We start from the raw sequence: 15278 nt of genomic DNA on the forward strand, positions 1-15278 counted from the left end.
ACTTTGATGAAGCACTTAATTCAAGTCAAAAAAGCCCAGGAAAAAAAGCTTCGTTGCTTGGCTTTTCATGGGGCTCAACTTCTTTCCAATGACAAAGCTGCTTACTGAAGTGTTACAGTGTGCCAAGGATAGTTAATAATTTTGTTCTGGTATGATCACAATTCACAAACTGCCCATATCTCAACATTCCATATTTTAGGGTGAGTATTCGGTCGTTTCGGTCAATTTGACTAATTTTGACCAAAAATTATGTCACTTTTTTATTATTTTAAAAAACTGAAAATTACATCTTAAAGTAGATTAAAAGTTATTAATGATGATATATTTTTTTTTATTTTATCAATTGATAAAATATTAATAAATTTCAGTTAAACTTTGGTCAATTTGACCCGAAAAAAGCCAAATGTGACAACTAAAAAGGGACGGAGGGAGTACCTTTTTTTCTTGTATTATCTGTAGTTTTTTTTTTGAGAATGTGTATTATCTGTATTTATTAATTTTTTTTTAGTGCAAAGTTTAAAATTTTTATATACTCTTCTATTTTTGTAATTGTCATGTATTAATAATAAAAGATCTTATATTATTATAATTTACTTTTTAAAAGAAACAAATTATTATATTACAAAATTACTAAAACTCAACTTATAAGTTAAATTATCCAAACACTTAAATAACTTATAGTCACTGTATCCAAACATGATAGATTATAAATCCAAACCAACTTTAAGTAATAAATCAATTTTTTTAAGTGGAGCCAAACGGCCCCAATAAAACAAAACCCGCTGGTTAGGGCAAAGAATACACGCAGAAACCCATTCCTTGACGCAATTTATATAAAGAAAAGCCGGTTTCTCTTTATTTATTTTTTCATCAACAGTCCCAACTCCTCCCTCATTTGGTATTTGTCTCTGAAAACACCCTGAAAACCCTAGAAACCCACTGACACTAATGGAGCTTCTCCGATCAAATCTCAACCGGGTCAGAATTCCGGACCCTACACATCGGGTCTACAAACACGAATGCTGCATCACTTTCGATTCTCCGGTACTGCTTTTACCCCTCCCTTTTTTTCAATCTTATTAATTACTTGTATGTTTGTGGAGTTGTAAATTCAACTTAATTAACATATTAGATGTCCCCGCTATGTATTTTGCTTGCTTAATTGTCGATGTATGTAAGATTTTAAGCTATGTAATTCGATTTACTCGATTATTCTACTCGAATTAGTTTAGTCTGTGCCGACTGTATGTTATACTTATTTCGTTGATGCTTTTATAATTGTGTTTGTACATGTACTTGTGTACGTATCGGGATTTTGGTACTAAATGCATAAACACACAGTTGTGGTAGACTGGTAGCACCATTGTTAGAGAGATAGAAATACGTGTTATGATTTGTGCGAGATATATGTTAAATACAAGTTCCGGAAGGTTTTAACGATTATGTGAATTTCAGAATACGGCGTTACTGAATTTGTTGCTTAAGTTTTTATTTTCTAATTTATGAGCAGTTCGGCAAAGAGTTGGGGTTTCAAGTGTGGTTAATTTGCTGCTTATGATCTAATGATGTCCCTTGTGTTGTGATGTTTTCAGAAATCGGAAGGAGGGTTATTTGTTGACATGAATTCGTTTCTTGCTTTTGGAAAAGATTGTGTTGAGTGGAACTATGAGAAAACTGGAAACCCGGTATATCTGCATATAAAGCAGAAAAAGAAGCCGGATCCTGAAGATAGACCTCTGAAGAAGCCAACTCTTCTGGCAATAGGTATTTGAGCTTATATGGATTCTTGCCATGTTTTAATACTTGATAACCAATCAGCGTTGTGCTCTTTGGTGAGTTTTGGAGAAGGCGAAACCGTGAAAGAAGTAAAACTCTAGTTCAACATATATTCAGCATCTTGCAAAAGAACAAGTCAAAGATAAATCCATATTAAGCTTAAAGATAACTATTAAGTAAAAATAGGACATGATTTGATATGTCACTAACTGCATAGATTATATGTACCTACTTATTGAGGTTAAAATATGCTGTGTGAGGGGGGGGGGGGGGGGGGGTGGAGGTTTCCCTCGAGTAATATTATGTCTTCATCTTGTGTCTTACTTGGTCACAGATGCAAACATGCAGTTGTTCAGTGCAAAACAATTTCACATGTTAACATTACTTTAAGTCCATGCAATATATTTAAGGATAAAACATTCTCGGTCACTGCACCATTTATTGTTATCTGCCTTTGTGCAGCTATTCTAACATAATAAACATTTTAATACAAGACTAATTTATTGCTGCGGGTAGTACGGTCTTGTTGCTTTGTGTACATCAGGATGATATATCAGTATATCACCTATATTGAAGATCTACTGTCTCTGTTCCACTAGAAATGTCATGTTAACTCTGTCAAATACTTCAACTCACTCCGTGGTTGAATCATGCAAGATTTATGTGATTCAGTAATATCTGAAGTCTGAACTACCTTCAGGCTCCCTCTTTTTCTACATATGCGGCGGCAGGTTACATAGAAGGAGTAGTAAAATTCTGTTTGCAAGTAGTATTAATAAATTACCAATATTAATAATTATGTTAATTAACATATATTTCTAGGAATTTGGAAATTTTAACTAGTCAATATGGGGTCGTTTTGTGAGAGGTAGTAGTGTCTTGTAATCTAAACATCTATTGTTAATTGTACAATAGTAAATAGTAATAGGTTAAAGATATCTTATTGTCTGTTTATAGGCGTGGATGGAGGATTTGACAACAATGAAGTTGAATATGAAGAAGAATACTGTATAGTTATCTTGCCAGATTATGCAAATATACCTTATCCTTCAGTCGACTTGCCTGAGAAGGTAAACTTTCATTGTTGTCAATTATTTAGTTATTAGAAAATAAACAATCAGAGAAGAGAATACGAATGGTACAATGCTCAGCTATTTTGACATTGTTAAAACTCTCTTTATGATAAGCAGGTAAGGTTGGCTGTTGACGCTGTTGTTAGGGCTGAGGGTGCTGAAAGGAAAGAACAGGTTGCATCATGGACAGCTGATAAGAAGCTTATTAGTGAACATGCGCTGACTCTCCAACAAATTAACAGTGGTGTAATTATTCCTCCATCTGGATGGAAATGTGCCAAATGCGACAAGACTGAAAATCTTTGGTTAAATTTAACCGATGGGATGATCCTATGTGGCCGGAAAAATTGGGACGGAAGTGGGGGTAACAACCATGCTGTTGAGCATTATAAAGAAACTGGCTATCCTCTTGCTGTGAAGCTTGGGACTATAACTTCTGATCTGGAAGGAGCAGGTATCACCAGCTTGTTTCTGTTAGAGAAGATATAGTGTATTTATATTTTTTGCCAGACAGTTTTACATAATTTCAGAGGACAATTTATTTCAATGCACCTTACTTGGAAAAACTGGCTGTTTCTACATTTAACGATATTTGAATTGCATGCTCTTGTTTTTCTTACCAGTATTTATTATCATCTGTTGCCTGAAATACATCTTATTTAATGAATTACATGTATTATTATTATTTCTGTTTGCTCTAGTCTTTAAATATCCTAGTTTTATAACTGAGTTGGCTTCTGATGGTCTTGTTTAAATGTCGGTTTCTGTTTTTTGGTGATTAGACCCGATTCAAATATAATCATGAATGAAATATTTTGGCAGCTCAGACGTTTTCTGTTATCCGGAAGATGACAGTGTTTTAGACCCACTTCTAGCGCAGCATTTAGCTTTCTTTGGTATTGATTTTTCATCCTTGCAAAAGGTTAGTTATGCCGTATATTTGAAAATTTTCAGATTGAACTTACCAAGACATTGCATCTTATGCTACATTCAAAAAAATTTCTGTGATGGTTTTTTTCCCCCATCTTTTATCATCCTTGCATTATTTACTGTTTTGATCTGTTCTGAATCGTATAATCTTTTTGGACTACAAAGACTGAAATGACTACTGCTGAGAGGGAACTTGATCAAAACACAAACTTCGACTGGAACCGGATTCAAGAAAGTGGACAGGAAGTCGAACCACTATTTGGACCAGGTTACACAGGGCTTCTCAATCTTGGGAATAGGTAATGCTGGTCACTATTTAGAGCTTTAGGATAAGAATAGTGTTCCTCCTGTTTTTCTACCACTATATATTGATTTTACTTCCTTGCAGTTGCTACCTGGCTTCCACCATGCAAATAATATTCTCTACTCGTTTCTTCTGTTCAAGGTGGGTAATGTAGCTGAAGAATGTGAAAGGGTTTACAAGATTCATTTGCAGATTGTTATCATATACTTGTTCTTTTTCATGTCTGACACTTGTCATCTTCTTTTTGTAGATATTTTTTTGATCAAAATTTAAAATCGGCCTTTAATGCTGCTCCTGCCGATCCGACTGTAGACTTAAATATGCAGTTGTAAGTTTTATTTTCTATCGTGTAGTGTCTTATGCAATTGCTTCTCAGTTTGAACTATTTTGTATGGAATTACATTTCTAAAGAACTTTTAAAAAATGTTTAATTGAATGCAGTTGGTCTTGTAACATAACTTTTTTGGCAGTACAGTCAACATATGTATCAATTGTATAAAGGGGATGGTGCTTGAATTTAATTGAATCTTTTGACGGTTAAACAATGAGGAGTTAAACTTCATTGAAAGGGTGACGATGGTTTGACACCCCAACAATAAAAACCCCAGAAGGAAGACTCTATGACATAAATACCGAAATACGCGGAGTATTGAGATATCGAAAGGGTGACAATGGAGGTCTGCTACTGTACTGCCATCTTCGCTCTCTTAAGCCCAAAGTTCAGCAGAACGCGGGGATTGGTGGTTATAAGTACTTATTTAGGAAACTATGCTTTTATGAATAAACCAAGCTAAGTTCTAGTTGTGCTGCTTACGCTCTGGTAGTGAGAAGCAGTACTTACATTTGAGAAGATAGGGGTCGACCAAATACTAGTCATTATATTAGATTGCCAGCAATTATAACCAACAAATCTCAAAACGCACCAACAAGAATCCGAGTTTTTATTCTTTATGATAGCAAGTTGTGTATCGTTGACTTGAGAGAAATTAGACCTGGAAGGCTGAAACTGTGTGTCTTAGACAATGTTATGTTCTTCTAAAGTGTGATATAATCAATTTTTCGTCGTCATATATATCTTAGACAATGACATACCTGGAGTGTGAAACATATTGACTTAATTTGTTTTGCAGAACAAAGCTTGCTCATGGCTTGCTTTCCGGAAAATATTCGGTCCCAGTTCAGGAGGTATGTCATGTTCAAAATATCTTATCTCATTTTGTGGTTGTAAGTGTCTCAATGGTGATTGAATTTTGAACATGCAGAAAGACGGAAATGCAGATTCTGCTGCAAATTCTACTGTAAGTACAGCTTAGTGAATAAACATTTAGCCTTAGTCACTGATGACTGTTAGTATCATGTTAATGGCTTTCACTGATAAATATCTAAATACCTTTTTAGTTTGTTTGGATGATTGAGTAATATTTCTAATTACTTTGTTCATGCTCAATCTTCCAGAAACAGGAGGGCATCCCTCCACGCATGTTTAAAGCCGTGATTGCTTCAAGCCACCCTGAATTCTCCACTATGAGACAACAAGTATGTTTGACACCATACATGAACCATAATCTATCTCTTTCCAGGTTCTGTTGAAGTGGATTCAACAATTTCATTTAATTTAATCGTATTATTGTACGTTTTTTTTGTTTATCTGGTTATCATTGAGGTAATGTATTGAATAAGTAATTAAGAATACAATATTTTTTAGGATGCCTTGGAGTTCTTCCTACATTTCATTGACCAAGTTGAACGACTAAATGCTAGCAACCCTCAATTGGATCCTTCAAGGTGCTTTAAATTTGGTATTGAAGAGAGACTTCAATGTCCATCTGGGAAGGTTGCTTACAATAGCAGACAAGACTATATTCTCTCTCTCAATATTCCACTGGACAGAGCTATCAACAGAAGTAGGTTTTGTTTTTATTAATAATATGATATATATATAGAGTGTGTGTGTGTGTGTGTGTGTGTGTGTTCAGTTGAATTACTAATATCCTTTTGTGGTTTAAAATGTAGAAGAAGTAGATGACTTCCACAAATTGAAGACAGCCAGAGGTGTAGAAGAGAAGGAATTGTAAGTTCTTAATTTTGATTTAACATTTTTGCTTAAAATGTTACCAATTTCTGATGTTTTTAGCCGTCCCAGGTCTCCAGATGAAATTGTTCGGCCACGGGTTCGTTTAGAGGACTGTTTGCAGAATTTTTCTTCTGAAGAAGAGGTGCATGAGTTTTATAGCACTGCTTTGAAAGCTAAGACAACTGCATTGAAGTAAGCGCTCTAGTACAATATTTCATTTTAGAGTTACTTATTTCAATGTGCTAGGATTCATATTTTCGTTGGAGAATCATTAACAATTTCTAATGTCTGTATGCCCTTTAATTATATATTATAAAAAGTTTGAATTCCTAATTTATTATATGGTTTAGATATATAAGGATAAGTATCTTAGGCGATATGGGAAATATCTGCATATAGTAATCATTGTGGATGATGGGAGGGAAATGTGAAGGGGTAAGTTTTCTACTGCAAGGATTTAACAACACAAATATGGGATAGATTTCGACTAGTACTAGTAATGTCACACAAGACCTGCATTGAGCATCGAGCCTATGCGAGTTGCATGCCTCATCAAGCACAAGGTTACATAAAACTAAAGGAAATTGCTGGAGACCCCAAAAGTTGTCCCAATTTTTTTTCCCAGCAACTTCCTTAATAATAATATGGGACCCTTGTGCATTCAAATGCGCCCACAAATTAAAAGCAGACATATGTCAGTGCCATGTCTTGTAGGAAATTTTTTGGGGCACCAGCACTACTCAGAACTAAAATATGTATGATCGTATATATACCTTTAAGTGGAAATCTAGAGAACTAAGTCTGGCTTTATGGTGGCAAAGCTGCTACTTATGCTAGATGACGTGTAGATTTTGTTTCTTGCTCCCCTCCCACCGGTGTACTCTATTTGCAAATTACATCATCTGGTTTTACACTTAATCTTATACATTGTAAGCATCTAGTATTATCTCTTTCATCTGGTATGATACATTTTGTTATCAATAATTTAGGTTTGTAAGTACACTTAATCCCGTGCCAACTAATTACACTGTAATAATGTGCGGAAGTTTCAACAGAGGTACTGAAACCTCTGAATTCTTGAAATTCCAGCTAGCTTGTTGTTGAAACAAATACTAGACGTGATAATAATAAAGTACCCCTCTTTTTGAGTAAATGTTCTGAATTTCTGGATCTTCTTTCCAATTCTGACATTTATATATCCTCTGTTCTTCCTGCAGAACTGCAGGTCTCACTTCTTTCCCTGATTATTTGGTGCTGCATATGCGAAAATTTGTCATGGAGGCAGGCTGGGTGCCAAAAAAGCTTGGTAAAATTCTTGTATTTTTGAATTTTGCCTTTTCACCTTTACCACTTTACTGAACACCGATGACTGATAGTACCTGCTCTTTTCGGTTGGCCATGTAGATGTTTACATAGAGGTTCCAGACACACTAGACATCAGCTTTATGCGCAGTAGGGGTCTTCAGCCAGGGGAAGAGCTATTACCTGAAGATGGTATGTGCTACACTATAACATTTATACTTAGTTAACCCGGTAAAATGATTAATTTTTTTTTATAGTGGTGCAGGGTGGGGGTCATTCTTATTAGTCTATGTTACAGATGTGTTTTGTTGGTTGTGTAATTATGTTCTAGATATTGTAACTATTATTATCAGCATGTTAAATCTTCTAAGCTTTTTTAAAATAGAATAGATCTGCATTAACATCGAGGTCTGTGAGTTCTTTGTCGTAGTTATGTTCGAGAATATATCGTGTTTTTGGCTTTCAATTAAGCTACCTTTCTTGCATCATTATATCTTGTCTTGGCATAAATCTTGCATGCTTCTTATTTCTTAACCTTTTTGATAGTTTTGTCCTTAAGTTTTATCACGTATATATACACGCACACATATTTGAAAGTTATATGTCTGTGCAGTTGGTGATCATGAAGTAGAAGTGCCGAAAATCTTACCAAATGAAGACATTGTTTCACAGCTTGTGGCCATGGGATTTAATTACTTGCACTGTCAAAAGGCTGCCATTAATACATCAAATGCTGGAGTTGAAGAGGCAATGAATTGGTTACTTTCACATATGGATGATCCAGGTGTCTTCCTTGAGCTTTTTTTTTCCCTAAATGTGTTAGCCAAGGCTCTTAGTCTATTGCAAGTTAATGTTGGCTGTGAGAAGATATTTAACGCAAGTTCCTTTTTTCACCAGATATTGACGCTCCACTTTCACAAGGTAGTCAAAGAGATGAGGTTTTTATTGATCAGTCAAAGATTGATACTCTAGTTACATTTGGCTTTACAGAAGTACTTGCTCGGAAGGCACTTAAAGCAACTGTAAGCTCTTTTGTATTAACAGGCCATTTTTGTAGCTAATTGACAATACTCAGAAGTGTTACTTTGATGACCCCCGTGATTATTATTCATTCACGAAGTTATTCTTTTGCTTCGTGTAACAATGAATGGGTTTATGTTCTGGTATCACAAGAAAGCCCTCCTTTCTCTACCTTCTTACTTGAAAGTGTTACAGTTAGACTTCTCTCTGCACATAACATACACATATGTATCCATGATACTTAGTTTTCTTATGCTATACTACCTCCATCCCAAATTAGATGTCCCCGTTGACTTTGGGCACGTAACTTTAGGTGCATTGACCGTCTACTTCCGAAATTTATTTTTTTATTTTTTCTTTTGTAAATGAAAATTTCATATTTTAATTTTTATTTGCAAAAATAAAATTTTAAAAATAAGTCACGTATCTATGCGGTCAATGAACCTTAAATTGTGTGCCCAAAGTCAACGGGGCCATCTAATTTGGGATGGAGGGAGTAAGAAACAAGTTAATTATTATGATTGCTTCGAAGATTCTACTTGTACACTTATTTATTATCAAATTATAAACAATGTCTTTTTAGCAGGCTATGCAAGTCCCTGCTATCTGCTTCCTATATGTGTAACATAAATTGAAGTTGTGTATGTAACTTTGTTTTAATAGTGTGTTAAATTTGATGTCCTTGTCTTTTTCCCTCACAGGGTGGTGACATTGAGAAAGCAACTGACTGGATATTTAGTAATAATTCTACTGGTGCATCTGACATGGATGCTACATCAAGCACAACAAGTGTTGATGCTTCTTTGCCTGATGGTGGAGGAAGTTAGTTTCTCATCCCTTCTTATTCTGATTGTTGCACTCACGGATATGTATTGCAGTATTGCACTTGCAAGCCAAGTACTATTCGGGGAACATAATCTTTATGGCTTCTGTACACTGTAGTATGGCTTTTTACACGCGCGCGCACACACACACACATATATATATTAACCTTTAATTATAAATGATAATAATAAGTCTAGTAACTGGAGGCTGTTTTGTGATTGTGAGAGCATGATAATACCCCACATATACTTTGTGCTCAACTTAGATGGGCTGCAAACTTCTTATATTTGTGAATATTGTAATGGCTAATCCAAATCATCCTAACTTTGCTAATTCCCAATCTAACTTTTTCAATCTTTATGGCTTTGACCATAAAAGATTAGACATGTTTCTTTGGTTGCTCAAGGAGCTTGTAATCAGTACTGTTGGTAGTCGACATTTGTTACTTCTATCATTTATTTTGCTCTTTACCAGAAGTTTGGGAGAAATTTGTTTATTTGGACTTTTTTTTGTCAGGAGTTTATTTGGACTATTAGTTATACAAGTATATGTGTATCTGCATGTGTATTGTATTGTACAGACTGATAAAAACTGGATCTATGTTTTCGTTGTAAAAAAGAAGATGCATTTTATGTTTAGTTTCAGCGTCCTCTGCGTTGAAAATTTTCAACCTAATTACTAATTTTCTCTTCACCCTTTTCTTAACGTTAGTCTTGGTTGATGTGGTATTGCAGAGTACAGACTAATTGGACTGGTGAGCCACATTGGTACTTCTACCCATTGTGGCCATTATGTTGCTCACATTTACAAAGACGGAAGGTGGGTGATATATAACGATGCAAAAGTTGGGGCTTCCAAAGATCCTCCAAAAGACATGGGGTACTTGTATTTTTATGAGAGAATTGTTTCTTAGATTTTGAAAGGTAGAAAGTAAAAAAAAAAAATCCTTAGCTCAAGAGTTCACAAAGAAGCAAGTTCGTGTAGCAACCGTGTTTGCTAAAATCATTTGTAAAAGCGTCTTGTAATGTCATCTGGTATGGGGTACGCATACTAGTCTGCTGTTTGATTTAAACTTAGTGACATAGAACTTTGTATCATACTCTTTCAGCGGCATTTTTAAGTAGCTCTCTGTACATGTGGGTACATCGTACATGTGCGAATATTGATATGCAAAATTATGCATGCTTATGTGATCATCTTTTGGGTAAATCAACTTGGAGAATTTATTTCATGAAATTGAACTAGAGTTATCGAGTGTACCGGTTGATGAGAATTGGGAAATTGTGTATACTGTATTTACTAAACATGACCTCCCTGGGTTCTGTTTTCAGGAAAAAGAGGAAACGCGAATATGAGCCTATTATGTGTGGGAGGAAGTAAACTGTACTTTAGAAAGTAAATAAATTAAAAGCCGCATAGAAAGCAGTAAAAGAACGCCCAAGGGGAGAATCGGAGCTAGCAAGTAAATTATTAACTTTCAAATTCAGTCTCTTACGGAAACTCACTTTTTGAAGACGTAAGAATTATCGATAATTTGTGTATAATTGTTTTTCTTTTTTCATCCGAAGGGTGTGTGTTTCAAGATGAACAGAAAATTGTATGATGACTTGAGGATTATAGATAATTTGTGTATGATTGTTTTTCCTTAATCATCTGAAGGATGTTCGAAGGATGAACAGAAAATTGTATGATCTTTTCTGTTTGGGAAAATAAATTGATACGTCCCTGAACTATCCCATTTTTATTCAATAGGTCCCTGAACAAAAGATTTCGCAAATCGGGTTCTTTAATTTTTCCAATTGTTTGTATCATGTCCTTTCGCTAAGTAGATTCTAACGGACGTTAGAATCTTACTGATGTGGCGACACATCATCAGCTGATTGTATATATATTAAAAGAAAAATGAAATTAAACTAAAATTAAAAAAACAAATGTTTATATCTCTAGATGCACTCGATTCACTCATTTCTTTCGGTTCACAAACATAATTTAAGATTCCATAAAAAGGAATTAGGGTTCTTGTTTAGTAAATTAGATTGGGCAGCTTTTATTACATATTACTCACGCACTACACTACATCTATCATATACTACTATCATCACAAACATTCACGCCATCTATTCTATTCAGAGATATGGAGGCTGAAATCATCCGGTACATTCATCACGTGGCAGGGACTGGGATGTATAGATCAGGCGGAGGAAAGGATGGGAAGAGATGGAGGGATAAGGAAGAGATGGAAGGATAAGGAGTTGTGGTTCAAAAGTAGGGGCTAACGAGTGGTGCATGGCGGCGGCCGCTGCTGTAGTTCTGGTGGAGAAAGGAGGATGGAGAAGTTGCTGGTGTTCCGGCACAGGGCAGAGGTTGCTGGTGTTCTGGGGATATAAACACGGTTGGAAACTCACGTACAAGGCATGTGATTTGTTTTTTGATTTTAATTTCAGTTTATTTTCTTCTTTTTTCAAATGTATGTCCAATTAGCCGGTGATGTGTCGCCATGTCAGCAAGATGCGTCGCCACTTCAACAAGTATCTAACGTCTGTTAGAATCTACTTAAAGTAAGGACCTGATACAAACAATTGGAAAAGTTAAAGGACCCGGTTTGGAGAATCTTTTGTTCAAGAACCTATTGAATAAAAATGGAATAATTCAGGGACGTATCAATTTATTTTCCTTTTTTATTTTTCTCGGTTTGCTCTACTTATATTCGTGAGAATACTTAGAGGTCGTTTGGTTGACAGGAATTTATGCAGCTATTCAAAATACTTGGGAAGTGATGACCTACCTTATTGTTTGGTTTACCAAATACACGTGAAATACAGTTCATCAGGAAGTTCTAATACCTACATTATACAGGAAGTAACTTACCCACTCCCCCCTTGGTAAGTCACATTTCCTGCATTCACTTAGATTTAATTTATATGTAATATACAAGTAAAAATACATATCCTATATTAAAATAATAAAGTAATATATTTAATAATTATAATTAGTTAAATTTTAATTATTATATTTATATTATATCCTAATATATTATTATGCTTACACACAATAATAATAATAATAATAATAATAATAATAATAATAATAATAATAATTTATTATTATATTTATTATTATTATTATTTATTATATCCTGATAAATTATTATGTTTATGCATAATAATAATAATAATTAGTTAACTAGATTTAATTTATTATTATTATTATTATGTTTAACTGAGAATATTATTGTTGAATTATACTTCTTCGCCCTATAAAAATATAGAATATGTTTTTTTAGTTTAACAAAAAAATGTTGAGAAAATTAAAACGTGTTAATAATATTTTTGTCAGAACTTTATAAATATAATCTAATGTAGAGTGAGGAATAAGTTTAAATAATTAGTTTGTTTAATATTTTTATATACAAATTTTTATATAAAATATGTCGTAGACAAATATTATAATAAAAGGAGGAATATAGAGAATTTTGTAATAAACAAAAGGATACAATAATTATTTAAAATGTGTTAAATAATAAATTTATAATTTAGTTAAAAAAATATGATGGAGGAAGTACAAAATGCCCTTTCTGTCAACCAAACAAGTTTGCTGGACTTCCCATATAGTTTCAGTGGAGGGGAAGTATAACTTTCTTAGAGCATCTCCAAGGGAAATAGCTATAACTGTTAGCTAAAAATGTAAATATAAATGATTAGGTAAAAATTTGCTGAACCTGTAAGCTTTTTGCTCCAGCGGTGTTAGTTATAATGGTTAGCTATATTTTAAAATTTTGTTATTTTCACATTCTAATAATTATATTTTTAAATAATAATTACTTATTGTGAATAAGTTTCTTGAATGACTTTCTTATAAATACAGTTAAATAAATATTTTATATAAATATAATAAATAAATTATTTTCTGAATTTATTCTAATTAATTGAAATGATATTATCATTTAAAAATCTATTATTTGACTATTTTCATATTTTAATAGCTAAATTTCACATAGTAGTTATGTATTGTAAATAAAATTAATAAATAAATTATTTTCTGAATTTAATCAAGTGAAGCTTTTATACAAGAATATATGTTATTTAATTAATTAAAATTTTATTTTAATTTTATAAATTTAAAAATTAGGTACCAACAAGTGTGTACACGTGGTGTAAATTTTACGCTAATTTTTTAATACAAATATATATTTAATTATGATAAATAAAATAATATTATATGACCGACTTATATGTTTTCACCTTTTATTCTTGTTTTGAAATAAACTTTTTTATTTTTTAGATAAGTTAACATATAAAATTAATTTCATATAAAAAAAATACATTTTCATATAGCTCAAAATTGATGTAAATTTTAAAAATGAGAAATATATATTGTATCTAAATATATATATATATATATATATATATATATATATAATATTTTTCTTATAACTTCAAAAGGTTATAATTATATTTACTTTATTAACTTAATAACTAAATTTATTAAAATACACATTTAAATTTAAAATAAAATTTAAATATAAAACTAAACTAGTAATATACTTAATATAATTATTAAATATAAGAATTTATGTATAAGTTTGTGAGGAAGCTGACGTGGATGTAATATAGATGACGTCCCTTCATTCAGCAAATGTAACGTATTTGTTTTGCGGTAGGTAAAAAAATACCTAACAGGTGAGCCCGTTGGAGTGACCCATTTTTGGAGTTATTAGGTATATAGCATGCCAGCTAGATAATATAGCTAACAGATGCACAGGGTTGGAGATGCTCTTAGGTAACTTACTTCCCCCATTCAACCAAACAAGCACTTAGAGCATCTCCAACGCTAAAGATGAAACTGTTAGCTAAAAACATCATCAGCTAAAAAAAATTTGAGCTTGTAAAGAATTTTGCTCCAATGGGTATTAGCTAAAACCATTAGTTATATTCAAAATATTATTTTAAATGTTAATTATAAATATACAATAAAATAATTTATTTAGTTTTTATTCTATGTTATTGAAAAAATAATAATATCTTTAATAGATAATGATCAATTATAATATTTAACATTTTTATATTATTATATTATAATTTTAAAAAATTTGATTGAAAATAAAGTAACATTTTCACATAACAATATTATTTGTAAAAAAAATAAATAATACATCTATACTTGCAATAATAATAATAATACCTTAAATATTTCAATTTAAATATTATAAAAATGATTTAGGTAGAATGTTATATGCTTTAAATAAAAATAAAATAAAATTTAGAAGGGTAAGAATAAAAGTTAGTGTTAAAGATTTTAAGCTAATTATCTTTTGATAAAACGGGTTTGAAAGAATTAAAATAAGAAGTTAATTAATTTTTTATTTAATACAGATGAAAATAAAAAATATAACTAATAAAAACATATATACTGATACTATTATAATAATAAAAACTTAAAAAAACTAATTAACAAAAATTACTTGTATCATGTAAAACATTTACTAATTTTCTTTGTTAAAAATTCATAATTAACGTTAAATAACTATATAAGTTATTATATTAGTTTTATTATATTATTTTTATTATATTATTTATTTGTTATAAATATTTTTACACTTAACAATACATTAGATTAAATTATAAAATTAAAAAGTTATACAAATATATATAATAGAATTATAATATTATAATACATATATAATATAATATAGACATATAGGTTGGAGCAAGTTTAAATTTTTTTGAGTTAAATTTTAAAAAAAATGGCGTGGATATGATATAGATGACAGACTTTGGTTCAGCAAATGTAGCGTGCTTAATTTTCGGCATCTAAAAATATTGCTAACAGGCCTCTGCGTTGGAGTGATGTTTTTTTTACATATTAGGTTTATGTGCTGACACATAGATTTTAAAGCTAACAGGCGACGTGCGTTGGAGATGCTCTTACAGGTTAGTTCTACCGCTTAAAAGAAGTGAAAATTACCGGTGAAAAG

At 32.1% G+C, this 15278-nt stretch overlaps 1 protein-coding gene across 2 annotated transcripts; it reads left to right on the plus strand.

Moving 5' to 3' along the window:
* Positions 1-797: 797 nt before the first annotated feature.
* Positions 798-10500, plus strand: LOC108214898 (ubiquitin carboxyl-terminal hydrolase 14). Of its 2 annotated transcripts, none has more exons than XM_064090464.1 (20): positions 798-1044; positions 1593-1764; positions 2734-2846; positions 2967-3303; positions 3677-3771; positions 3945-4078; positions 4168-4224; positions 4334-4411; positions 5214-5268; positions 5346-5381; positions 5539-5619; positions 5789-5987; positions 6097-6154; positions 6227-6349; positions 7375-7463; positions 7562-7651; positions 8073-8243; positions 8357-8481; positions 9181-9301; positions 10039-10500. In XM_064090464.1, exons 1-20 carry the CDS (start codon positions 949-951, stop codon positions 10215-10217), a joined length of 2409 nt encoding a protein of 802 aa, XP_063946534.1. In that variant the 5' UTR covers positions 798-948; the 3' UTR covers positions 10218-10500. The 2 variants fall into 2 exon arrangements, with proteins under 2 accessions (XP_063946534.1, XP_063946535.1); XM_064090465.1 differs by having other exon boundaries at positions 826-1044; positions 6100-6154.
* Positions 10501-15278: the final 4778 nt, after the last annotated feature.

The sequence above is a fragment of the Daucus carota genome, chromosome 3, assembly GCF_001625215.2.
Source record: "Daucus carota subsp. sativus chromosome 3, DH1 v3.0, whole genome shotgun sequence".
Classification (NCBI taxonomy): Eukaryota; Viridiplantae; Streptophyta; class Magnoliopsida; order Apiales; family Apiaceae; genus Daucus; species Daucus carota.

Excerpts from the sequence above, each read along its gene's own strand:
- LOC108214898 (XM_064090464.1), top strand. The coding sequence starts at position 949 with ATGGAGCTTCTCCGATCAAATCTCAACCGGGTCAGAATTCCGGACCCT. Across the intron at positions 7,652-8,072 it reads AGAGCTATTACCTGAAGATG|TTGGTGATCATGAAGTAGAA; the intron begins GTATGTGCTACA and ends ATGTCTGTGCAG. Across the intron at positions 8,244-8,356 it reads TTCACATATGGATGATCCAG|ATATTGACGCTCCACTTTCA; the intron begins GTGTCTTCCTTG and ends TTTTTTCACCAG.